General features: G+C 39.4%; 1 protein-coding gene across 1 annotated transcript in view; it reads left to right on the top strand.

The window, feature by feature from the left end:
* The window catches only part of LOC135711929 (proton channel OtopLc-like), a 29,295-nt gene extending 11,991 nt beyond the window's left edge, over positions 1–17,304 (top strand). Inside the window, exons 3-6 of the mRNA XM_065234905.1 lie at positions 14,687–14,907; positions 15,365–15,508; positions 15,720–15,998; positions 16,203–17,304. Coding sequence (XP_065090977.1) covers positions 14,687–14,907; positions 15,365–15,508; positions 15,720–15,998; positions 16,203–17,209 — 1,651 coding nt within the window. The 3' untranslated portion in view covers positions 17,210–17,304. The remainder of the gene's footprint in view (positions 1–14,686; positions 14,908–15,364; positions 15,509–15,719; positions 15,999–16,202) is intronic.
* The last annotated feature ends 2,647 nt before the right edge of the window (positions 17,305–19,951 follow it).

Below are 19,951 nucleotides of genomic sequence, written 5' to 3'. Positions count from 1 at the left end.
AAATTTTAATTTCAAAACACTGTCAGTCTGTGCAGTGTTGTCCTTAAAGCTGTCTATAAATCCTATCAAAAAATTATCGGCTTCTAAATCAATCAAATTATCAAAATCAGTTATTAACATGAAGTTTATTTTAAAAAAAGTGATCTTCAGCAAAGTTGTAGTTGATGAATACCAGGTAGCAATCTTTTGCGTAAATCATTATGTCGACAGGCGAGGACATTGAAAACAAAAAGTACACTTTTCACATAGTAATTCCCATATAAACTTGAAAGGGAGAACGATCTGATTAAGAATCGATTGAGCTAGGTGAAGCAAAATCGTTATTTTGAACCACTCGCTTCCTTAGGGCAAATATTTTAATGGGTGATAGAAGATTTGCCGAAACAAATTGTTCTGCGCATATTTTTTGTTAAATTATTCATTTATTTGATAAGGCTCAGTCGAATTAACTTTACTGAGCCGAGGATTCTTGTTCAATTTACAAAACATCTTAAAACTATCATCAAAAGGTACAACACAATAAACACTTTATCTTCCGCTATCCAAAAAGCCTCCTCCATCAGAACGGGAGCCGCTTCCAGTAGTTTCTTTGTATGGCAGTATCGCCAACGAGGGGCAGAGCCCAAGTATCATTTCTGGTTTTATAAGGTTTCTGTAGAGCATGATTTAAGCTTGTAGAATGCTATGAAACCTCGATAAAACTTGAAATGTTTCTTGGGAGCGCGTTCATTGCAGCAATGATCACAAAACGTGGTCATTACTCACACACTCATCACGAAACGGTTGCTTTCCAAAGTCGACGAGGCATCGGCCAAAAGAACTGCTGATGAAGAACAATGAGGAATACCGCACAATGGTTGCTGCCGAGTAAACAGACGATCGCGTGACACACATCGAGAGTGATCTGCTTCTGTCGACAGCAGCGTTGCCAGAATGTTTTAAAGCTTATCGGTATCAAAGGTTTTAAAAAATAGGTATTTATCGGTATTTACTATTTTAATTGATTTAATATCTTTGCCGTTTTTGAAAGCGAAAATTTTAACTTTTGGACTATGATCGGAAAGTTCCGGAAGAAAACTCCGGGGAATGTTTGAATTAGCTTCTGGAGGAAGCTGAAAACAACATTCAAAGAAAAAAGGAAGAAGCTCTCCTGGAGGAAATTTGAGGAAAGTTCTTAGAGAAGTCGGAAAAACAACCGTGAAACTTCCAAGACATAAATTGAGAAACTTCTGGTGAAAATTTAAAGAAGCTTTCAGAAAAAAAATCGGATTTCACATTTAAATGGAAGGCAGAAAAGTTTCAGAAATCGGAAGTAAATTCCAGAAGTAGCCATTTCCAGGGAAAGCCAGAAGAAGCTCAAAAAAACCTTCCAATAGAAGTCAAACAATAAAAAACAACTGGACAAAATTCCAAACTAGACGAAAGAAATTTCTGGGAGAAGTTTAATTGAACTTCCTGAAGAAGACGGAAGAAACTTCCTAGAGACGCTGGCAAAAACTTCCTATGGTACATGGGGAAAAAATCTGGAGAAAGTCGGAAGCCAGCGTGCTTACGGAGCAGTCGAAAGAAACAAGGACATAATTCCGGAAGAAAGAGCTCTTGGGGGATGTTCTAATGATCCAGAAAATTTTCCAATTTTTGCAACATTCCTGAAATGTACTTAGGAATATTCCATATTTCCTCGGAATTCCTTAAAAGTTCTTGTAATTTTCTTTAAGTTAATAGGGCTGATTAAGTTAAAAGGAAGATTGCGAAATTTCTTAAGCGCACAATTTTCTTGAATTTATTGTTACATCAGCATTGAAGTTCTCTGATCTTCGCGATTTTTCTAATTTTTAAAAGTTATCGACACTGCCATTAATAAGCACGGAACTTCCCATAAAATTTTCTCACAATGTGTTAATGTTCGTGTAACTTGCCTTACGTTTCTTAAATTTGCATGAGCCCCTCGGAACATTGCTGAAGTTTTCGGAAATTGCCTGAGTTTCTCTGAACTCCTTTGAAATTTCAGCGATTTCCTTGAAATTTATAGATCTGTCCTGATGTTCTCGGAGCTTTCTAAACTTCTCTCCTGAAACTAATGGAGCTGTCCTGAAAACCATTAAATTTTCCAGAAGTTCTTTGGACTTATGAAGCATCCAAAATATTTATGATGTTGCCTTAAGTTCACTGGAGTTCGCTGGACTTTCCTAAAATTTCCGGGTTTAGAATTTTAACAGAAGTTATTGAAACGTTCTTTAATTTATAGAAACTTACTCAAAAGTCTGGACATTTCTGAAGTTTCAGAACTTCTTAAAAGTTCCTGCAGCTAGTGTGGATTCGCAATCAAAATCTGGAAGCATCCCTGAAGTTCCGGGAAAGTTGAAAAATAAACTGGCGGGAGAAGATGAAAGACACATTCCTGGGGAAAGTTGCAAGAAAATTCAGGAAGTTTAATAATGTTTAAAAAGTATTTCTCGATTCACCCGAAATTACCAGAAAGAGCCATCGACTGTTTATCGATTCATGGGTAGCCTAAAACGGTGAGAACATTGAAACATTAATCGAAAGAGTATCCATAAGACATTTTTAAAGATGATTTTTTTTTTCATAATTTTAAAGGCTCAAACAATTTGAGATATCCAAAATGATACAAGTCTCTCACAATAATTTTCTTCGAAATTATAGCGCGGCAGGTAATAATCATTTTGATTATTTAAAAAAAAATCGGTATAAATTGGTATAAAACCTCTATTATTGTAGAGTGTGCAACAGGAGCTAATCTAAATGATGTGAAAATGGTATTGAAAACAATCTGGGTGAAAAATATAGTGCTATTGTTCTCACTTCGGTGCCAAGATTGAAAATAGTGGGCATGAGCAATCAGTTTTCCTCCGATGTCTTTATTCACTACTAAGTAAAAGTAGTGAACATGTTTGAAAATCCACGCTTCACTTATAACAAGCTTAGTGTTGTAATTGAAGTCGATGTCGATACGTATAAATGTGATCGGTGCTCGATAGTTCCCGCGATTAATGTGTAGGAGATGTTTCAAATGTGGAGAATTTGGACACAAAAGCAACAACACAAAACGTCGGAGTTTACGTCAACAAATAATTTGAAAATGAATAAAGAACGTAAAATGAACTTGGACGTCAACCATGCCGCATTCAGTTCAGACTTTTTAGTTTATAAGATACTTTTTGATAAGAAGAAAAGCAGCTTGCGTTTCAATAAATAGCAGCCAAGTTCCAGGAATGTGAATGTATTCTGAGGAACCTTTTTTTTTTTATCTAGTTCGTTTATTTGGAAGGCTCAATCGCGTTAGCTTTACGGAGCCGATAATTCATTGTTCACTGTGTGTAACAAAATTCACTTAATTCTATGTCTAGTAGGAGTTGGGCCGATTACTCGCGGCTTACTCGAGGTTAGAAGGGTACATTTTCGAAGGATAGGATCAGGGGAGGAACTTGGGGTAGGGTTTCGTTGTCTCATCAGAGCGTTGTCGCCAGTATGAACGGTAGTGCTGTTCTAGCTTCGTCCGGAGTTTGACCGGCTATGGTGGGTGACCAGTGGGCGACGATGAGACTCATCGAGACGGGGGGACAAGACAAACAAAAACTAATAAAGAGAGACAAAAGACAAAAGGAATTAAATTCTTATACTAGACATTTGAAGAAAAACATAAACGGACTGCATATAGCAGAGATCACGGGTTGCCAACACGTCTCTGATAGGAACATAGGGTTGTCTTCCTTGGGCCTCGAGGGTATTCAAAAGTCGCTCTCTGGCGGCGTCATTATCCGTACATTGCCAAACTGCGTGTTCGATGTCATCGTAACCGTTTCCACACCGACAGATGTTGCTGTCCACGAGGTTTATTCTATTGAGATGAGCATCTAGCGAGTAGTGGTTGGACATAAGTCTACTCATCACGCGAATAAAGTCACGACTTAAGCCCAAGCCTTTAAACCACGCTCTCGAAGGAACATTAGGAATAATTGAATGTAACCACCGTCCAAGATTTCCAGTGTCCCAATCGGTTTGCCAACTCGAAAAGGTACTCTGACGCACTAAATGGTAAAATTCATCGTGTGAAATTTGCCTGTCATACAATTCGCCTTCCTGCGCGCCCACCTTTGCGAGAGAGTCCGCCTTCTCATTGCCTGGGATTGAGCAATGTGAGGGGACCCATACAAAGGTAATCATATATGATCTTTCGACCAGCACACACATCTGCTCCCTTACCTTTGAAAGGAAATAAGATGAGTGCCTACCTTGTTTCATCGACCGAATAGCCTCAATCGAACTGAGACTATCCGAGAAGATGAAGTAATGGTCTGTGGGCATATTGGAAATCATCCCCAATGCGAAGTTGATTGCTGCCAGCTCAGCAACAAAAACGGAACAAGGTTCCTGAAGTTTGCGGAAGGCGCTAGAGTTTTCATTGAAGACACCGAAGCCAGTGGATCCATTGAGACGGGACCCGTCTGTAAAATATCTTTTCATGCAATTGACTTGTTGGTACTTTTCAGTAAAAATACGCGGAATAATAATAGGTCGAAGTTGATCGGGAATCCCATGAGTTGCTTGTTTCATGGTCAGATCATATTCAATTGAGGAACTGCGATTGGTGAAGTGAACACGGTCTGGAGTATAACAAGGAAGACACATATCTGATGATATGTAGTGGTGGTAGATTCTCATAAATCGAGATTGTGTGTTCAGCCCAAGAATTTCTTCAAAATTAGCAATTATAAGTGTGTTCGTCACTCCGCATTTGATTAGTATTCTGAGAGAGAGCTCCCAGAAACGGTTCTGGAGGGGTGTTACTCCTGCCAGAACCTCGAGACTCATGTTATGCGTTGAGTGCATACAGCCTAGAGCAATACGCAGACAACGATATTGAATTCGTTCCAATTTTATTAGGTGACTTTTTCTTGCCGAGAGAAAGCAGAAAGAGCCGTACTCTAGAACAGAGAGAATAGTTGTTTTATAAAGCGTTATGAGGTCTCCCGGATGAGCACCCCACCATGTGCCGCAAATTGAACGGAGAAAGTTGATCCTCTGCTGACATTTTTGCTTCAAATACGTAATATGGGTATTCCAAGTGCACTTTAAATCAAACCAGACCCCAAGGTACTTGAAAGACAATGATTGGGTAATGTTTCTGCCCAAAAGATTAAGCTGCATTTGGGCTGGGTACCGCTTTCGAGTAAACACTACCAGTTCAGTTTTCTGCGGCGAGAATTCGATCCCTAGATTCATAGCCCAAGAAGACAAGTTATCTAAGGAATTTTGCAATGGTCCTTGCAAGTCCACGGCATGTGGACCTCTTACGGAAACCACACCGTCATCTGCAAGTTGTCTTAGCGTGCATTGTTCTGCCAAACAGTTGTCGATATCTTTGACATAAAAGTTATAAAGAAGAGGGCTGAGACATGAGCCTTGGGGCAGGCCCATGTAACTAATTCTGGAAGTTGTCAGTTGTCCAAGAGAAAAGTTCATTTGCTTTTCTGACAACAAATTGTACAAGAAAATATTTAAAATTCCAGAAAGTCCACATCTGTGCAGATTGTCTGACAGAATTTCAATGGAAACTGAATCAAAAGCCCCCTTAATGTCCAAGAATACTGAAGCCAATTGCTCCTTGTGCGCAAAGGCCAGTTGAATATCTGTGGAAAGCAGCGCTAGACAATCGTTTGTTCCTTTGCTCTTGCGGAACCCAAACTGTGTATTTGATAGCAAGTTATTTGATTCGACCCAGTGATCGAGTCTCCGAAGGATCATTTTCTCCAACAATTTCCTAATGCACGAAAGCATAGCAATCGGACGGTATGAGTTATGGTCAGACGCTGGTTTGCCAGGTTTTTTAATGGCTATTACTTTGACCTGTTTCCATTCAGGCGGTACAATGTTGTTTTCTAGCAAGGAATTGAATAAATCTAGCAAGCGTCTTTTAGCGATATCTGGGAGATTTTTCAGAAGATTGAATTTAATCATATCGCTTCCCGGTGAGGAGTTGTTCGATGAGAGAAGAGCCATAGAGAAATCCAGCATTGAGAATGGTCTATCCAGAGAGCCGCCGCTAGGAGACGCTTCTCGAAGAATATTTTGTGCTGGAACTGAGTCCGGAAAGACCTTTTTAGCGAAATCGAATATCCATCGGTTGGAGTATTCTTCACTCTCATTGAAAGATGAGCGGTTACGCATGTTGCGAGCCACCCTCCACAAGGTGTTCATGGAGGTTTCTCGTGAGAGTCCCTCGACGAAATTGCGCCAATAACCGCGTTTTTTTGCTTTGATTAATTGTTTCAGCTTTGTCTCAAGCTTTGAATATTCCTCGAAGTAAGTGGAGGTTTTGTGTCTACGAAAAGCTTTGAAAGCATCAGATTTTTCTACATACAATTTTGTGCATTCTTCGTCCCAACCAGGTGTGGCTGGTCTCCTTTTAAAGGGTGCACTTGGAACTTTTCTTTTTTGTGCTTCCAGTGAGCTTTTGTAAATCAAATCGGCTAGGAATCGATATTCTTCCAATGGTGGAAGCGCATCTATTGATTCGACACCGATTGTCACCGCCGTTGCATATTTCTGCCAGTCGATGCTCCTTGTAAGATCAAATGGAACCCGAGATGGTTCTGCAGAGTGAGGGCCACACTTTATTGAAATGATGATTGGCAAATGATCGCTACCATGGGGATCATTGATAACCTTCCACTGACAATCCAATGATAGCGATCTTGAACACAAAGATAGGTCGAGTCGGCTTTCTCGAGCCGGAGGTTTTGCTATACGTGTCGCTTCACCAGTGTTCAAAATAGTCAAATTGAAATCGTCACATAAATCGTAAAAAATAGCCGCTCTATTGTCGTCATATAGATCGCCCCACCCAGTACCATGGGAGTTCATATCACCCAGAATTAATACTGGGGATGGAAGAATCGAAACTAGATTCCAGAGTTGACTACGGCTAATGGAGGTTCTTGGTGGAACGTATACTGAAGCTATGCAAAGATCTTTGTTCTTCACATTTATTTGGCAAGCAACGATTTCGACGCCGGATAGAGCAGGAAGGGAAATTTTGTAGAAAGGGTAGCACTTTTTGATCCCTAAAAGTACTCCTCCATAAGAATCGTCTCTATCCAGGCGTATAATGTTAAAATCGTGGAAGTTGAGTTCTTTATCGGAAGAAAGCCATGTTTCACAGAGAGCAAATATATCACAATCAGAATTGTGAAGTAAAAATTTGAACGAGTCTAGTTTAGGCACTAGACTACGGCAGTTCCACTGTAGCACCGTGATCATATCTTCAACCTCGTTCGACGAATTATCCATCGAAAGATATGATTGATGCAAGGAGGGGCCATGAAACAGTCAATTGCTTAAGATATGATTCTAACGTTGGAAGCAAGGCAGAAACTAAGCTTCTAAGAGGGTCTTGTATGTTGAACATATTTAATATGAATTCCACAATGTCCGAAAAAGCTAGCAAACCTCGTTCGAACTTGGATTTCTTTTGAGAAGTTTGAGGAGCAGCTTTATTATTTTTCTTATCTTTTTTGGGCAATGGTGGAAAATTCCTGCTGCATCCAGGGATTGGTTCAGCAGGAGCCTTCGGTTTTGTTTTTTCATCCCCATTACCCTGGGAATTTGCCAATCTTCTGGAGGTGACTTTTGTTTTCTTACGGCGCACTTTCGGGGAGGGGCATTTTCTTTTTGAGGATCCGTCCATTTTTGAAGGTGCGTGTACCACCGTAGAATCACCTTCATCGGATGAGTCAGAGTCCGATTCTTCAGCGGACAAAATCGAAAATTGGTTTGCATCTTGGACGGCTGATGCAGCCTTCACCATTTGAGCATATGTCTGCTTGGAGCGTCCAGAGATTGAACGCTGCACTTTATCGGAGTGCTGCTTGTACAACGGGCACTCCTGCAAAGGGTGAGGATTCTCGCCACAATAAGCGCATTTTACTGATTCTTTGTGGCAAGAATCCTCTTTGTGGTTTTCACCACATTTGCCACAACGAGTTTTGTTGCCGCAATGGCTGGCCGAGTGTCCCAGCCTTTTGCAGTTGGTACAATTGTATACCCTCTGTACAAACAGCCGCACCGGAAAAAAAGCACCATCAATTTTAACAAAGTTTGGCAGAACCGAACCTGCGAAAGTCACGCGAAACGAGTCTGAATGCCGATAAACTTTTTTACCGTCTAGCAAAGATGCTGAATGCAGTTGCCTTACATCCAGTATCTTCACTAGCGCGGTAGCGAATGTCGAGTTTTTAAAAGTTCCCGAGGCATGTTTCAAGTCCTCGACAGTCAGACTCGCGTCGGAGACCACGCCTTCTATCTCCACATCTCGAGAAGGGATGTAGATGTTATACTCAACACTAAAAAGCTCGTGTTCAGCAATTTTATTTGCCACATCATAAGTCGGTGCTTCTACCCGCAGTTTGTTGAATCTTTCCTTGTGTACCAAGATTCCCGGATACTTCCGCAGCAAATCTCTCGTAATGTCGAGAGTTTTCAAAGGTTTATTTTTGGGCCGAAAAAAGACAACCCATGGTCCTTTCGAAGACGGTTGGTAGTATCTGGTTCGCGCAACGTAGGCATCCGAAGACGCCATAAGTGTTGCGCAAAAGCGGTGCACAACCGCTTAAAAATGAAAAAAAAAAAAAAAAAACTTAAGAATAACTTTCACCAATTAATTTACTTAACTACTAGTTGTTAATATTTCGTTGCCATGCAACCATACAAAAAAAAAATATTATCAAAAAAAAAAAAAAAAAAATTATATACAAAAACAAAAATAACTTTTTACTAATTGCAAAAATGCCCCACCCTATTAGGGAGAGCACACTGCCACAAGGCAACTTTGCTATACAATAGCAAGGCAATCGAAAAAACTATTCTACTATACTTATGCCGTTTGCTACTGCTTGCTTGCAGCTGCAGGTGGCGATACAATGGAGACGTCGATAACTGCGATACAATGGAGACGTCGTGATGATGGTGATCTTTCACCGGGATGGGTAGAGATGGACACTCGAAATAAACGGGCTCGCCGAATTTCGGTGCTTCCGAGACACGCGCGCTTATCACCTGGACACTGCACTGTGATGCGAAAAAACCACGCGGGTGGAAAAAAAATCACAACTAATACTTTATGTCGTGTGAGAGACCGGGACCGTGTTAACCGACTCAGCGCTCGATACGGAATGATTCTGAGGAACCTTATCTGCATATCGGTATCTAGCTCGGAAATCGGTATAAATACAGATAAATCGGTATATCTGGCAACGCTGGTCGACAGCCGAGTGAACACTGAGTTCTACGCATATGATCAATCTCAAAGATTACAGAGCTATTGAACATTTTCTGTTTTGGTCTATGCTTGCCATAAATTAGCTCTAACTCGAAAAATATGCTTTAGCACAAAATTAAACGCATCCATCGGACCACCTAAAAAAATCCTTCTTAATAGTGTCCTTTCTACTTCAAGTAAGCTGCATTAAGCTACAGTTAAGAGATAAACAAGTCTAAGATTGGTGTTTTTCTACGTGTTCTCCCTCATTATGTCAAAAGATACGTAATAAAGTGTAATTTTTTGTCTAACCAAAATATACCTCTTAAAGCGATCTACAACTCTCACTTTGACACCATCTTTCTATTTCGTTTAGCTTTGTTGCAATTTTGTTCTAAACACATCATGTTGGATAGTTTATTAATCGTTGCATAAAACATTAATTCAACCCCACCGTGTGTTACTGTTGACGTATGCATGCAGCGCGCACAGCACACTTGATCGCCGCGTGGATTGATTGTTTTCTGCATGCTGCACATACTTACCTTACCAATCAGGCTAAGGCCTTGTTGTCCTCTGCTGTCCGAAGAAGTCGTCTCCACTCTACTCGATCCATGGCCACAGTTCGCCAACCTCGTAGTCTGCGAAGGGTCCGTAGGTCACCTTCTACTTGGTCGATCCACCTTGCCCGCTGCGCGCCTCTTCTTCTTGTTCCTGTTGGGTCGCTTTCTAGAACCATTTTCACTGGCTCGTCGTGCGACATTCTTACGACGTGCCCAGCCCACCGTAGTCGCCCAATTTGTGCAATGTGCAATTCGTGGTTCATTCGCCTCCTCCACGTTCCGTCATCCACCTACACTCCACCGTAGATAGTACGCAACACCTTCCGTTCGAAAACACCAAGGGCGCGTTGGTCCTCCACGAGCATAGTCCAGGTCTCGTGGCCATAGAGGACCACCAGTCTAATCAGCGTCTTGTAGACAGTCAACTTCGTGCGGCGGTGAATTTTATTCGACCGGAGCGTCCTCCGGAGTCCATAATGCGTCTTTGAATTTCTCTGCTGGTATCATTTTCGGCGGTCACCAGTGAGCCCAAATACACGAACTCATCGACCACCTCGTTTTCGTCACCGTCAATCTGAACTCGGGGTGGGAGGCTAACATTGTCTTCCCTAGAATCTCTTCCTTTCATGTTTTTTGTCTTTGATGCGTTGATGGCAAGTCCAATCAGTCTAGCTTCAGCCTTCAGTGTGATGAACGTTTCCGCCATCATCTCAAAATTCCGTGCCATAATGTCAATGTCATCGGCGAAGCCAAGGAGCTGGATGGACTTCCTGAATATCGTGCCACTCGTGTCTATCCCAGCTCTTCTGATCACACCTTCTAACGCGATGTTGAACAGCAGACACGAAAGTCCATCACCTTGCCGTAACCCCCTTCGAGATTCAAAGGGACTCGAGAGTGTCCCCGATACTGACCAATCGCGTCAGTTTGTGCGGAAATCCGTACTCGTGCATAATCTGCCATAGCTGATCTCGATCGATTGTGTCGTATGCGGATTTGAAATCGATGAACAAATGATATGTGGGCACGTTGTATTCGCAGCATTTCTGCAGAACCTGCCGAATCGCGAAAATTTGGTCCGTGGTAGCGCGGGCACCCATGAATCCCGCCTGGTATTGCCCCTCGAACTCTCTTGCAAATGGTGACAGACGGCGGCATAGAATTTGGGAGAGTACTTTGTAGGCGGCGCGTGTGAGTTTCGATTTTCTCTTCTTGGTCACACTTATCAGACCATAAATAAACGCGACGATCAAGTGTGCTGTGCGCGCTGCATACAGACGTCAACAGTAACACACGGTGGCACAGTGGTTGAAAAGTCCATTTTGACGCTCTTAATTAATAGCACCATGGAGAGTGGATTTAGAGTAATGACGTCTTCAGCAAAGTTGTGTGTTTCATCTTTTGAAGGTCTGGGTTTTGTGATTAATCCTCCTTAAAGTGAAATGAAAAATTTATTTGTTCACAATGTCGAGATAAATGGATGACGTCTTCAGCAAAGTTGTAGCAAAAATGGTTACAAACAACTTTGCTGAATACATTAAAGTCGTAAATTTCACCCAAATCGAGATAGAGAGCGTTGTTTGAGGACGGACCCCCAAAAACACGTTTTTCATCATAACTCATATTTTCTTTAATTTAAAAAAATTAAAACTAAATGCAGCTTACTTGAAGTAGAAAGAATACTACATATTACCAACAATCAATACGAAACTAACGATTTTAAATTGGCTCACCACTTTAGTAGCCTATTGGTCCCAAGCAAACGATTAACGTACCCTATTCTAGTTGAAATTCTATTACTACACTATGTTTGTTTTGATTCGCTATGAAAGTTTGACAGATAACATCAGGGGTGTGTGGATTCATGCAGAACATGCAGGGGTGAGTGAAATAGCTTGGGACTGCTTGGGACCGTTGTTCTGGTACTGAGTGAGCCAAAAATAATAATGATTTTCTTCGGGACCCAGTGGTCTTAGAGTTACCTCTATGATATTACCGTATGCGTGATAATGTTTGCACCATCGTACAAATAAGGTTCCCGTTTCATCTGTGCATACAATGCCTTGGTTTTCTTTGCATGCACGTAACCTATTGGCATTGACGAGAGCTCTGTAACTCTTTACTCCTATGGAGAAATCTCATATATAACTGTCAGTCTATGTGTGAAACATGGCGGACTTTTTCTTATTCTCTCAATCCAACGCAAAACCCCATAAGGAACTGTCAAAATGTGTATGAAGAAATCTGGATCAACAATAGAAAAGGGCCCATAAGCATTTGTAAACAAACCGTTCCAAAGCCCATTCCTCACAAATCGAAGGCCGCCCACACAAATCAACACCATCATCGTGTAGGTAGAAGTTTCCCCTATCCGATGATAGTGTTGGTTTGCATGGGTGGCCTTCGCTTTGTGAGTAAAGGGCTTTGGAACGGTTTGCTGATGAGCCTTTTTCTATTGTTGATCCAGAAATGTCGCTTCGGGACTGGTGTCAAGACGAATAGCTCATACCGTAGTAGGCTGTGTATAAAAAAAAATGATTTACTTAGTTTGACAGTTGCACCATGACGACGTGGCAGCGTATTCGTGATTTGTCCCACGCGCAAATGTCGCAAAAAGACATTTCATTCGCCGTGAGAGTGTCCCGGTGGACCGTCAAAAGGGTATTAGACCGAGAAAAGAAAGGACAACTATCCGCGAAGGTGGCCACAGGTCGTCCGAGGTCAGCTCGGGTTCCGAGGGTTATCGCTGCTATCAAAATGAAGATTCGGGTGAATCCAGTGCGTTCAATAAGGAAAATGGCAAAGGAACACGGGATCAGTGACTTTACGGCACGGAAGATCGTAAAGGAATATTTCGGGGCGAAGTCGAGGGCACTGAAAAAAACTCACATGATTACCAACCGCATCCGGGAGCTACGAGTCGAACGATGCAAGAAAATCTTGACCTTTCTTAAGCGAAAAAATCCGGTAATCCTGTTCACCGACGAGAGCATGTTTACCGTCGATCCCGTATCAAATTCCAGAATCGACCGGTATATTAGTTCTCTTCCGGTAAAAGACGTGGCCGACGAGCACAAGAACGTGTATCTGACTAAGCATCCTGCTAGCGTTATGGTGTTTGGATTGGTTCCGATAGCAAAAAAATTGACCCGTTGTTCATTCCAGAAGGCGACAAGGTCAACACGGAGGTATACATCGGGATTTTAAGTAAGTATGTTCTTCCGTGGATCAAAGAACAGTACGGTCCGAAGCCAAATGTTGGATTTCAACAAGATTGGGCTCCGTGCCACACCTCGAACCGCACTCAGAAGTCGTTGCAGGAACATCTTCCGTTCTGGACGAAGCATATGTGGCCGCCATCCAGCCCCGATCTTAATCCGCTGGATTACTCAATATGGCGCGTCATGAAGGCCAAGGCCTGTTCTAAATACCAACCGAGTACAGCAAGCCTCAGACAAACATTGACCCGTACCTGGAGAGAAATGGATCCACCCTACATTATTAGAACCTGCCGTGCATTCCGGAAGCGTGTGGCGGCTGTAATTGCAGCAAGTGGAAACTCGATCGATGATTAACATAGTTTTAGACTCTGAGAAACATCCCCCCTTTAAATAAATAAAAAAACTCGAAAACGAGATTTCGAGATTTTTTTTAGCTTTAACATTGCTTAATTTAAGCAACATAAGCGACATTTAAGCTGTATAATGGAGGCGACAATTTTGTGCTAAGTAACATATTTTTCAAGCTAGAACCAATTTATGGCAAGCATAGACCAAATAACTCAACCAAATAACATTAGCCGAAATGTAAATGGTATTGAAAAATTAATTTGTGAGAAATTGGACCATATGAAAAACTCTTTTTTTTTTTAATTACTGCGGAAAAACAATTAGCTGTTACAAATGAGCAGCGCAGTGTATCTAGGACGATCCAGTTGGAATCGGAACAAAATACCAGACGCAAAAAACGTAAATTAATAATTAGTAATAGTGATAATGATGATGATGTTTTTCAAGAAAATGCGAGTTTTGCGAATGTCGTAAAAATACATCGTCGTGCTAGTAAAAGTAAAAATATTAGTAACAGTAACAAACAGAGTAATCGTAAGACTCGTCCAGTCATTGTAATTAAAGCAAAAGAGTCTAAAAAAGCTTGCGAAGAATTTTAGGAATGGTAAAGATGGCTCTATTATTGTTGAGTGTGCAACAGGAGCTAATCTAAATGATGTGAAAAATGGTATTGAAAGTAATCTGGGTGAAAAATATAGTGCTGTTGTTCCCACTTCGATGCTAAAATTGATAATAGTGGGCATGAGCAATAAGTATTCCTCCGATGTCTTCACTGATTTCTTAAAAATTCAAAATGAAGACATCGCTATAAATGATGTAGAAGTAGTTAACATGTTTGAAAATCCACGCTTCACTTATAACAATTTTAGTGTTGTAATTGAAGTTGATGTCGATACGCATAAATGTTTGTTATGTGCGAAAAAAGTAAATGTAAGGTTTGATCGATGCGATTAATGTGTTGAGATGTTTCAAATGTGGGGAATTTGGGCACAAAAGCATGCATTGCAAAAATTGTGAGAGATTCTCTAGGTGCAGGCAACAACACAAAACGTCGGAGTGTACGTCAACTGTATTGAAATGAATTAATTATTTGAAAATGAATAAAGAACGTAAAAAAAACTTGGCCTTCTCCAGTGCTGAATGCGAATCTTGGTTTTGAACGTATAAGTCGAGTCGCGAGGAAAAACTCTCACAGTTTGCAGGAAAAAAATAATAGAAGCAAAATATTTCTCATAAAAAATTCTAATGAAGGATTTCAAAATCTATCTTTTCAGTAACCAGTTCAGTATCGCCTTGTCTGCTTTGTACGCCAAACTGATCATAGTGCTCGGAATCGCCTTTCCCATAACGGATGTCGTGTCCGAAAAGGCTCCTCAACACTTCTACCAAGGATTCTACCTGTATCTGTACTTGATCAGTGTTCTTTTTACAATATACCTCTACGTTATACGCTTCCAGCACAATGCCAAGCTGAACTACATCTTGAGGCAATACCGTAAGTACATCTCTGTAAACTCTTTTTTGCTATCGTTCACTGTGTGGGTCATCAGACACTTCTCCTCAGCCCGGTTATCGCTCGAAGTTTGATAGCCGTTGTCAATTTTGATAGCACGAGACTTGTGCCATTTTTTTGTGCTCCATTTCGGCAACACCGAACGTCATGGCAATACAAACTCTCGTGCTGCAATTGCAGCTATTCAGTAATTAAACTGTTCAGATTAGATATTTTCAGTTCAGAGAAGAACTAGCATTTGGCGTTAGATTATCAGCTTTGATAGCATGCTGTGGCTGTCAGTTGCGCCGAATTATTTTCCCTGGAACGGCAATAAGGTTTTCAAAAGACGCACGCTCACTTTATGTGCCGTTTATCAGTTGCAATCATACTAAAAATCGTCAAACATCCTTCGTGACGGATAACGTCATTTAACACGGTTAATTTGTTTGCTTTCCAGATGAACCTGGTGGTATACCAGAAATGTTGAAACCGAAAGAGGCCCGATTCGGTTCATTCTACCTCCGGGTTGGAGCAATTGCCTTCGGAATCGGAAGCATGGTCTACTCTGGTCTTGAGCTTGGCCAGTACTTTGAGTTGAAACGTAAGTCGAACGTCATCCAACTAGACGCCGAACAAATCCAATTTCAGTACGAATTCAATTCGATTTCCCCTCGGGAGGAGCACGCTTGCTGTGTGCTTACGGAACGCGTAAAATTGGCTGTTATGGCCATAGTCTCGATTGGAGCCGTCCATGGATGGCCATAAAGTTATACCGCATATGTTATAAATTCTCCTTCTCTTTATCGACGCAGGCGATGAAAGATGTCAAAATGTTCTAATTGCATTAATTCCGGCCGCTCGAATGGCACTATGCATTGTACAGATGCAGTTTCTGTTCTTCAGCAGCGTACCACAGTTTCACATGAACCGGCACAAATTCATTTCCCGCTTTGGCCTGATGCATATGCTGGCCACCAACCTGTGCGAGTGGCTGTACGTGATAATCGAAGAGGCCAAGCACGAGATTGCCCACATCGCACACGAGGGGATAGCCATCCATGCGAAAAGTGGTGAAGCAGCAGCAATGACAGGTAAGATTTGCGATTCAATGTGCCTTTTACCGGAAGCACTGAGAAATATTTTATTTCAAATTTTACTCATTGTTTCAAGTATTGAATATTGCCAAGAATTGACAGGTTTATTGCTATAACAATCCATCTATAACGTCATGGATTGACTGTAGATATCCAGTGTCCAGAACTAACAGAATTGATTCGCACCATTTTCTTTCGCAGACAATGGACTAAAAGCGAAGCTAATCCAGCTAAACGCCACCCATTATGTGCAGCACCACTTGAGCAAGCGTGACGGTGCCAGCGCATCGCTGGCCGGTATCGAATGCCTTCGGACCAACATAATGGGGTCATTGGTACAGAACGCGTCCCCATTCCTGTTTCCTTGCACCATTGAGTACTCGCTGATTTGCGCTGTCATTCTGTTTGAAATGTGGAAGAAACTGCGGGAAACCGAACGGGGCAGAAATGGCTCGCGTAAAAGCTCCCGGAAAAGCCTCACCGGAAAAAGTGCCCATCTACTGTCCATTGACTGCTCCAATGCTCAACGTGGGATGTTCGGAGGGATTTTGGTCATCGTACTAACCATCATAGTGCTGATAATGTACTTTGTACTCCACAAGGAAATGTACTTTCAGCGGATGGCAACCATCGAGGTTACAATTAGCGAAATAATTATCTACACGATAACCGCATTTGCTGTTGTGTGGGCCATGATCCAAATGCGTGACCTCAAGTTTTCGCAGAAGAAAGGTGATGGTGGAATCCGTTTGGACTGCACACTACTAGTCCTTGCCCAGATCGGTATCTACATCTACTGCATGTTTAGCATGATCGGAACTTTCTTCTCGATCGGCATTACAGAACATGCTTCGATTTACTCATTAGTGGCGGAGATGATTTCGCTGATACAAACAACCCTGCAAACCTTGTTTGTCATGAATGCCTGGTGGCGGCGATGCAAGGGTGCCAAACAGAATCGCACCAAACCGGGAAGGGAGACCATCACATTCCTGCTTATTGCCAACATGGCCATCTGGATCATTAACACGCTGATCAAAACTAATGCAAGCTTCAGACCAACGTTGATGGCGTTTTACGGCATCTGGGCTTGGACAATCATTACGCACATTTCGATGCCGCTGGCAATATTCTATCGATTCCATTCGACTATCTGTCTCTTTGAGGTCTGGAAAAATACCTACAAAGTTAGATATGAACAAAATTGATTTCTAGATTACACCGTTAGTAGTTCGTAGAAATATACCATAAAAATATGTGATTATTAGGCTAAGTTTATATGATGTGCTACTGCGTAGTACATGTATCGTTTAAAATAAAAACTCAATCTGACTTCTGACAATTTTGTTTAATTTATCCCCGTCGTAATACACTGGAGTTTACATGAAAAACAAGATAATCAATTTCCATATGATATTTATTCATTTATTTTGAGTACCTCATGACTGACTACATCGTCTTAATTAAAGGACCGGGGAAATACAGATTGAATAAGTTTGCTTTACCACTCCCTTGCTCAGACTGGCATAAGAACTTTATATATTTTCCAAACCATGCACAACACAATAAATAGGTGAAACAAACATTGTAAAGCCCAAAGTTTAAAAATAATTCAGTACGCAGTTGACAGATGAGGATCTCAGCCTATCAATAGAAGTCCATCGCCGATACGATTGGAAATATGACGTTGCAGTGATGCGGCTGGATCATAGTAATCGAATTGTCCGGTGTTTTCGTTAGAGCACGTGAAATTCGACCAATTTGTAAATTCAACCTCTTAAAATGTTCTTTTTGGTTTGATAAATTCAAGTTTGCGCACTAAAAAATATAGGAATAATCCTAAAAATGGGATTGAATCCACAATATAGACGCAATTGATGAATATAGTCTTTAGCCAAACATCAACTTAACTTTAACTGAACTTTAACATAATATTAACTTAACATTGACTTAATTTTAACATATTAAGAACTTTCAAAAAAAGTATCAATACATTTCTTGACACCCTCAGAATTTTCAAGAAGTTCCAAAAACTTCCAAAAAGTTCCAATAACATTCAATAAATTCTAAAAGCGCTCAACAACTTCCAAGTTCCTTGAACTGAAAATTACTGAAATAGATTCAACATAAATTAAACTAAACTTTATCTTAAGTTTCACATAACTTTATCTTAATTTTAAGAAATTTTTACTATATCTTTAACTTAAGTTTAACTAAACCTTCACTAAACTTTATCTTGACTTAGGATTTATTTTTACTTAACTTGATTTTATCAATATAAATATCATTAGCTTAACTTTAACTAAACTTTATCCTTACTAAAACTTTCCCATAACTTTAACTGAACGTTGACTTAATTTTAACACTTGTAGATTTTAACTTTAACTAATTAACTTAGCTGTAACTTTAACTAAACATAACATGAACTAAAGGTTAACTTAAATAAAACTTAATTTTAACTTATTTTTAACTTAAGAAGAACTTCCAAGAAATCTAAAGTTTCAAAGAATTCCAAGAACAACCAAAAACTTTTAAAAAATCCAAAAAGATGTATGAACCTCCAAAAGGTTTCCCTGAGGTTCTCTGGAAATAACTTCAACATAACTTAACGTTAACATATCTTCAACTTAACTTTATCTAAAATTTATATTATCGACTTAACAAAACTTTAATTTTAACTTATTTTAACACAATTTTAATTTTATTTTATCATAACTTTTACTTAACATGAACATATCTTTAACCACAGACAAACAGACATAACTCTGGAAATTTGTTCATCGAACACGCATTTAAAGGTCCATTTGAATGTTTTTAGTTGCTAGTACCGCCACCTGTGGCGCACATATTCAATGTTGGGTTTGACGTTTACACACTACCGCCATCTGTTCAGCGTACTACCCATCATAGTACACTCAACAGATGGTGATAGTGTTTTAGCGACGATGTTTTAAATATTGAATGGTTTTGTCTGTTTGTCTGTGCTTAAACTTTTACTTAACTGTAACAAAACTTCTAATTTAACTTGATTTTATCTTTAATAAAACAATAACTTAATTTTTACTAAACTTTTACTAATTAACTTATTTAACAGAACTTTAACTGAACATAACTTTAAGTTTAATTTAACTTCATTTTAATTTCACTTTATCATAACTTTTACATAATATTAACTACAACTAAACTTTGATTAAATTTAAGCTTAATTTTATCTTTAATGATTAATTATTAATAATTTAATAATTTAATTAATGTTTACTAAACATTTATTATCAACTAATTTAACTTAACTTTAACTTTAACTTAACTTTAACTTAACTTTAACTTAACTTTAACTTAACTTTAACTTAACTTTAACTTAACTTTAACTTAACTTTAACTTAACTTTAACTTAACTTTAACTTAACTTTAACTTAACTTTAACTTAACTTTAACTTAACTTTAACTTAACTTTAACTTAACTTTAACTTAACTTTAACTTAACTTTAACTTAACTTTAACTTAACTTTAACTTAACTTTAACTTAACTTTAACTTAACTTTAACTTAACTTTAACTTAACTTTAACTTAACTTTAACTTAACTTTAACTTAACTTTAACTTAACTTTAACTTAACTTTAACTTAACTTTAACTTAACTTTAACTTAACTTTAACTTAACTTTAACTTAACTTTAACTTAACTTTAACTTAACTTTAACTTAACTTTAACTTAACTTTAACTTAACTTTAACTTAACTTTAACTTAACTTTAACTTAACTTTAACTTAACTTTAACTTAACTTTAACTTAACTTTAACTTAACTTTAACTTAACTTTAACTTAACTTTAACTTAACTTTAACTTAACTTTAACTTAACTTTAACTTAACTTTAACTTAACTTTAACTTAACTTTAACTTAACTTTAACTTAACTTTAACTTAACTTTAACTTAACTTTAACTTAACTTTA

The sequence above is a fragment of the Ochlerotatus camptorhynchus genome, unplaced genomic scaffold (genome assembly GCF_037179485.1).
Source record: "Ochlerotatus camptorhynchus isolate MF236.1 unplaced genomic scaffold, CSIRO-AGI_Acam_v1.1 ptg000444l, whole genome shotgun sequence".
NCBI classification, from domain to species: domain Eukaryota; kingdom Metazoa; phylum Arthropoda; class Insecta; order Diptera; family Culicidae; genus Ochlerotatus; species Ochlerotatus camptorhynchus.
Note: the sequence above shows the minus strand (reverse complement) of the source record. Positions and strands in the feature narration are given on the sequence as shown.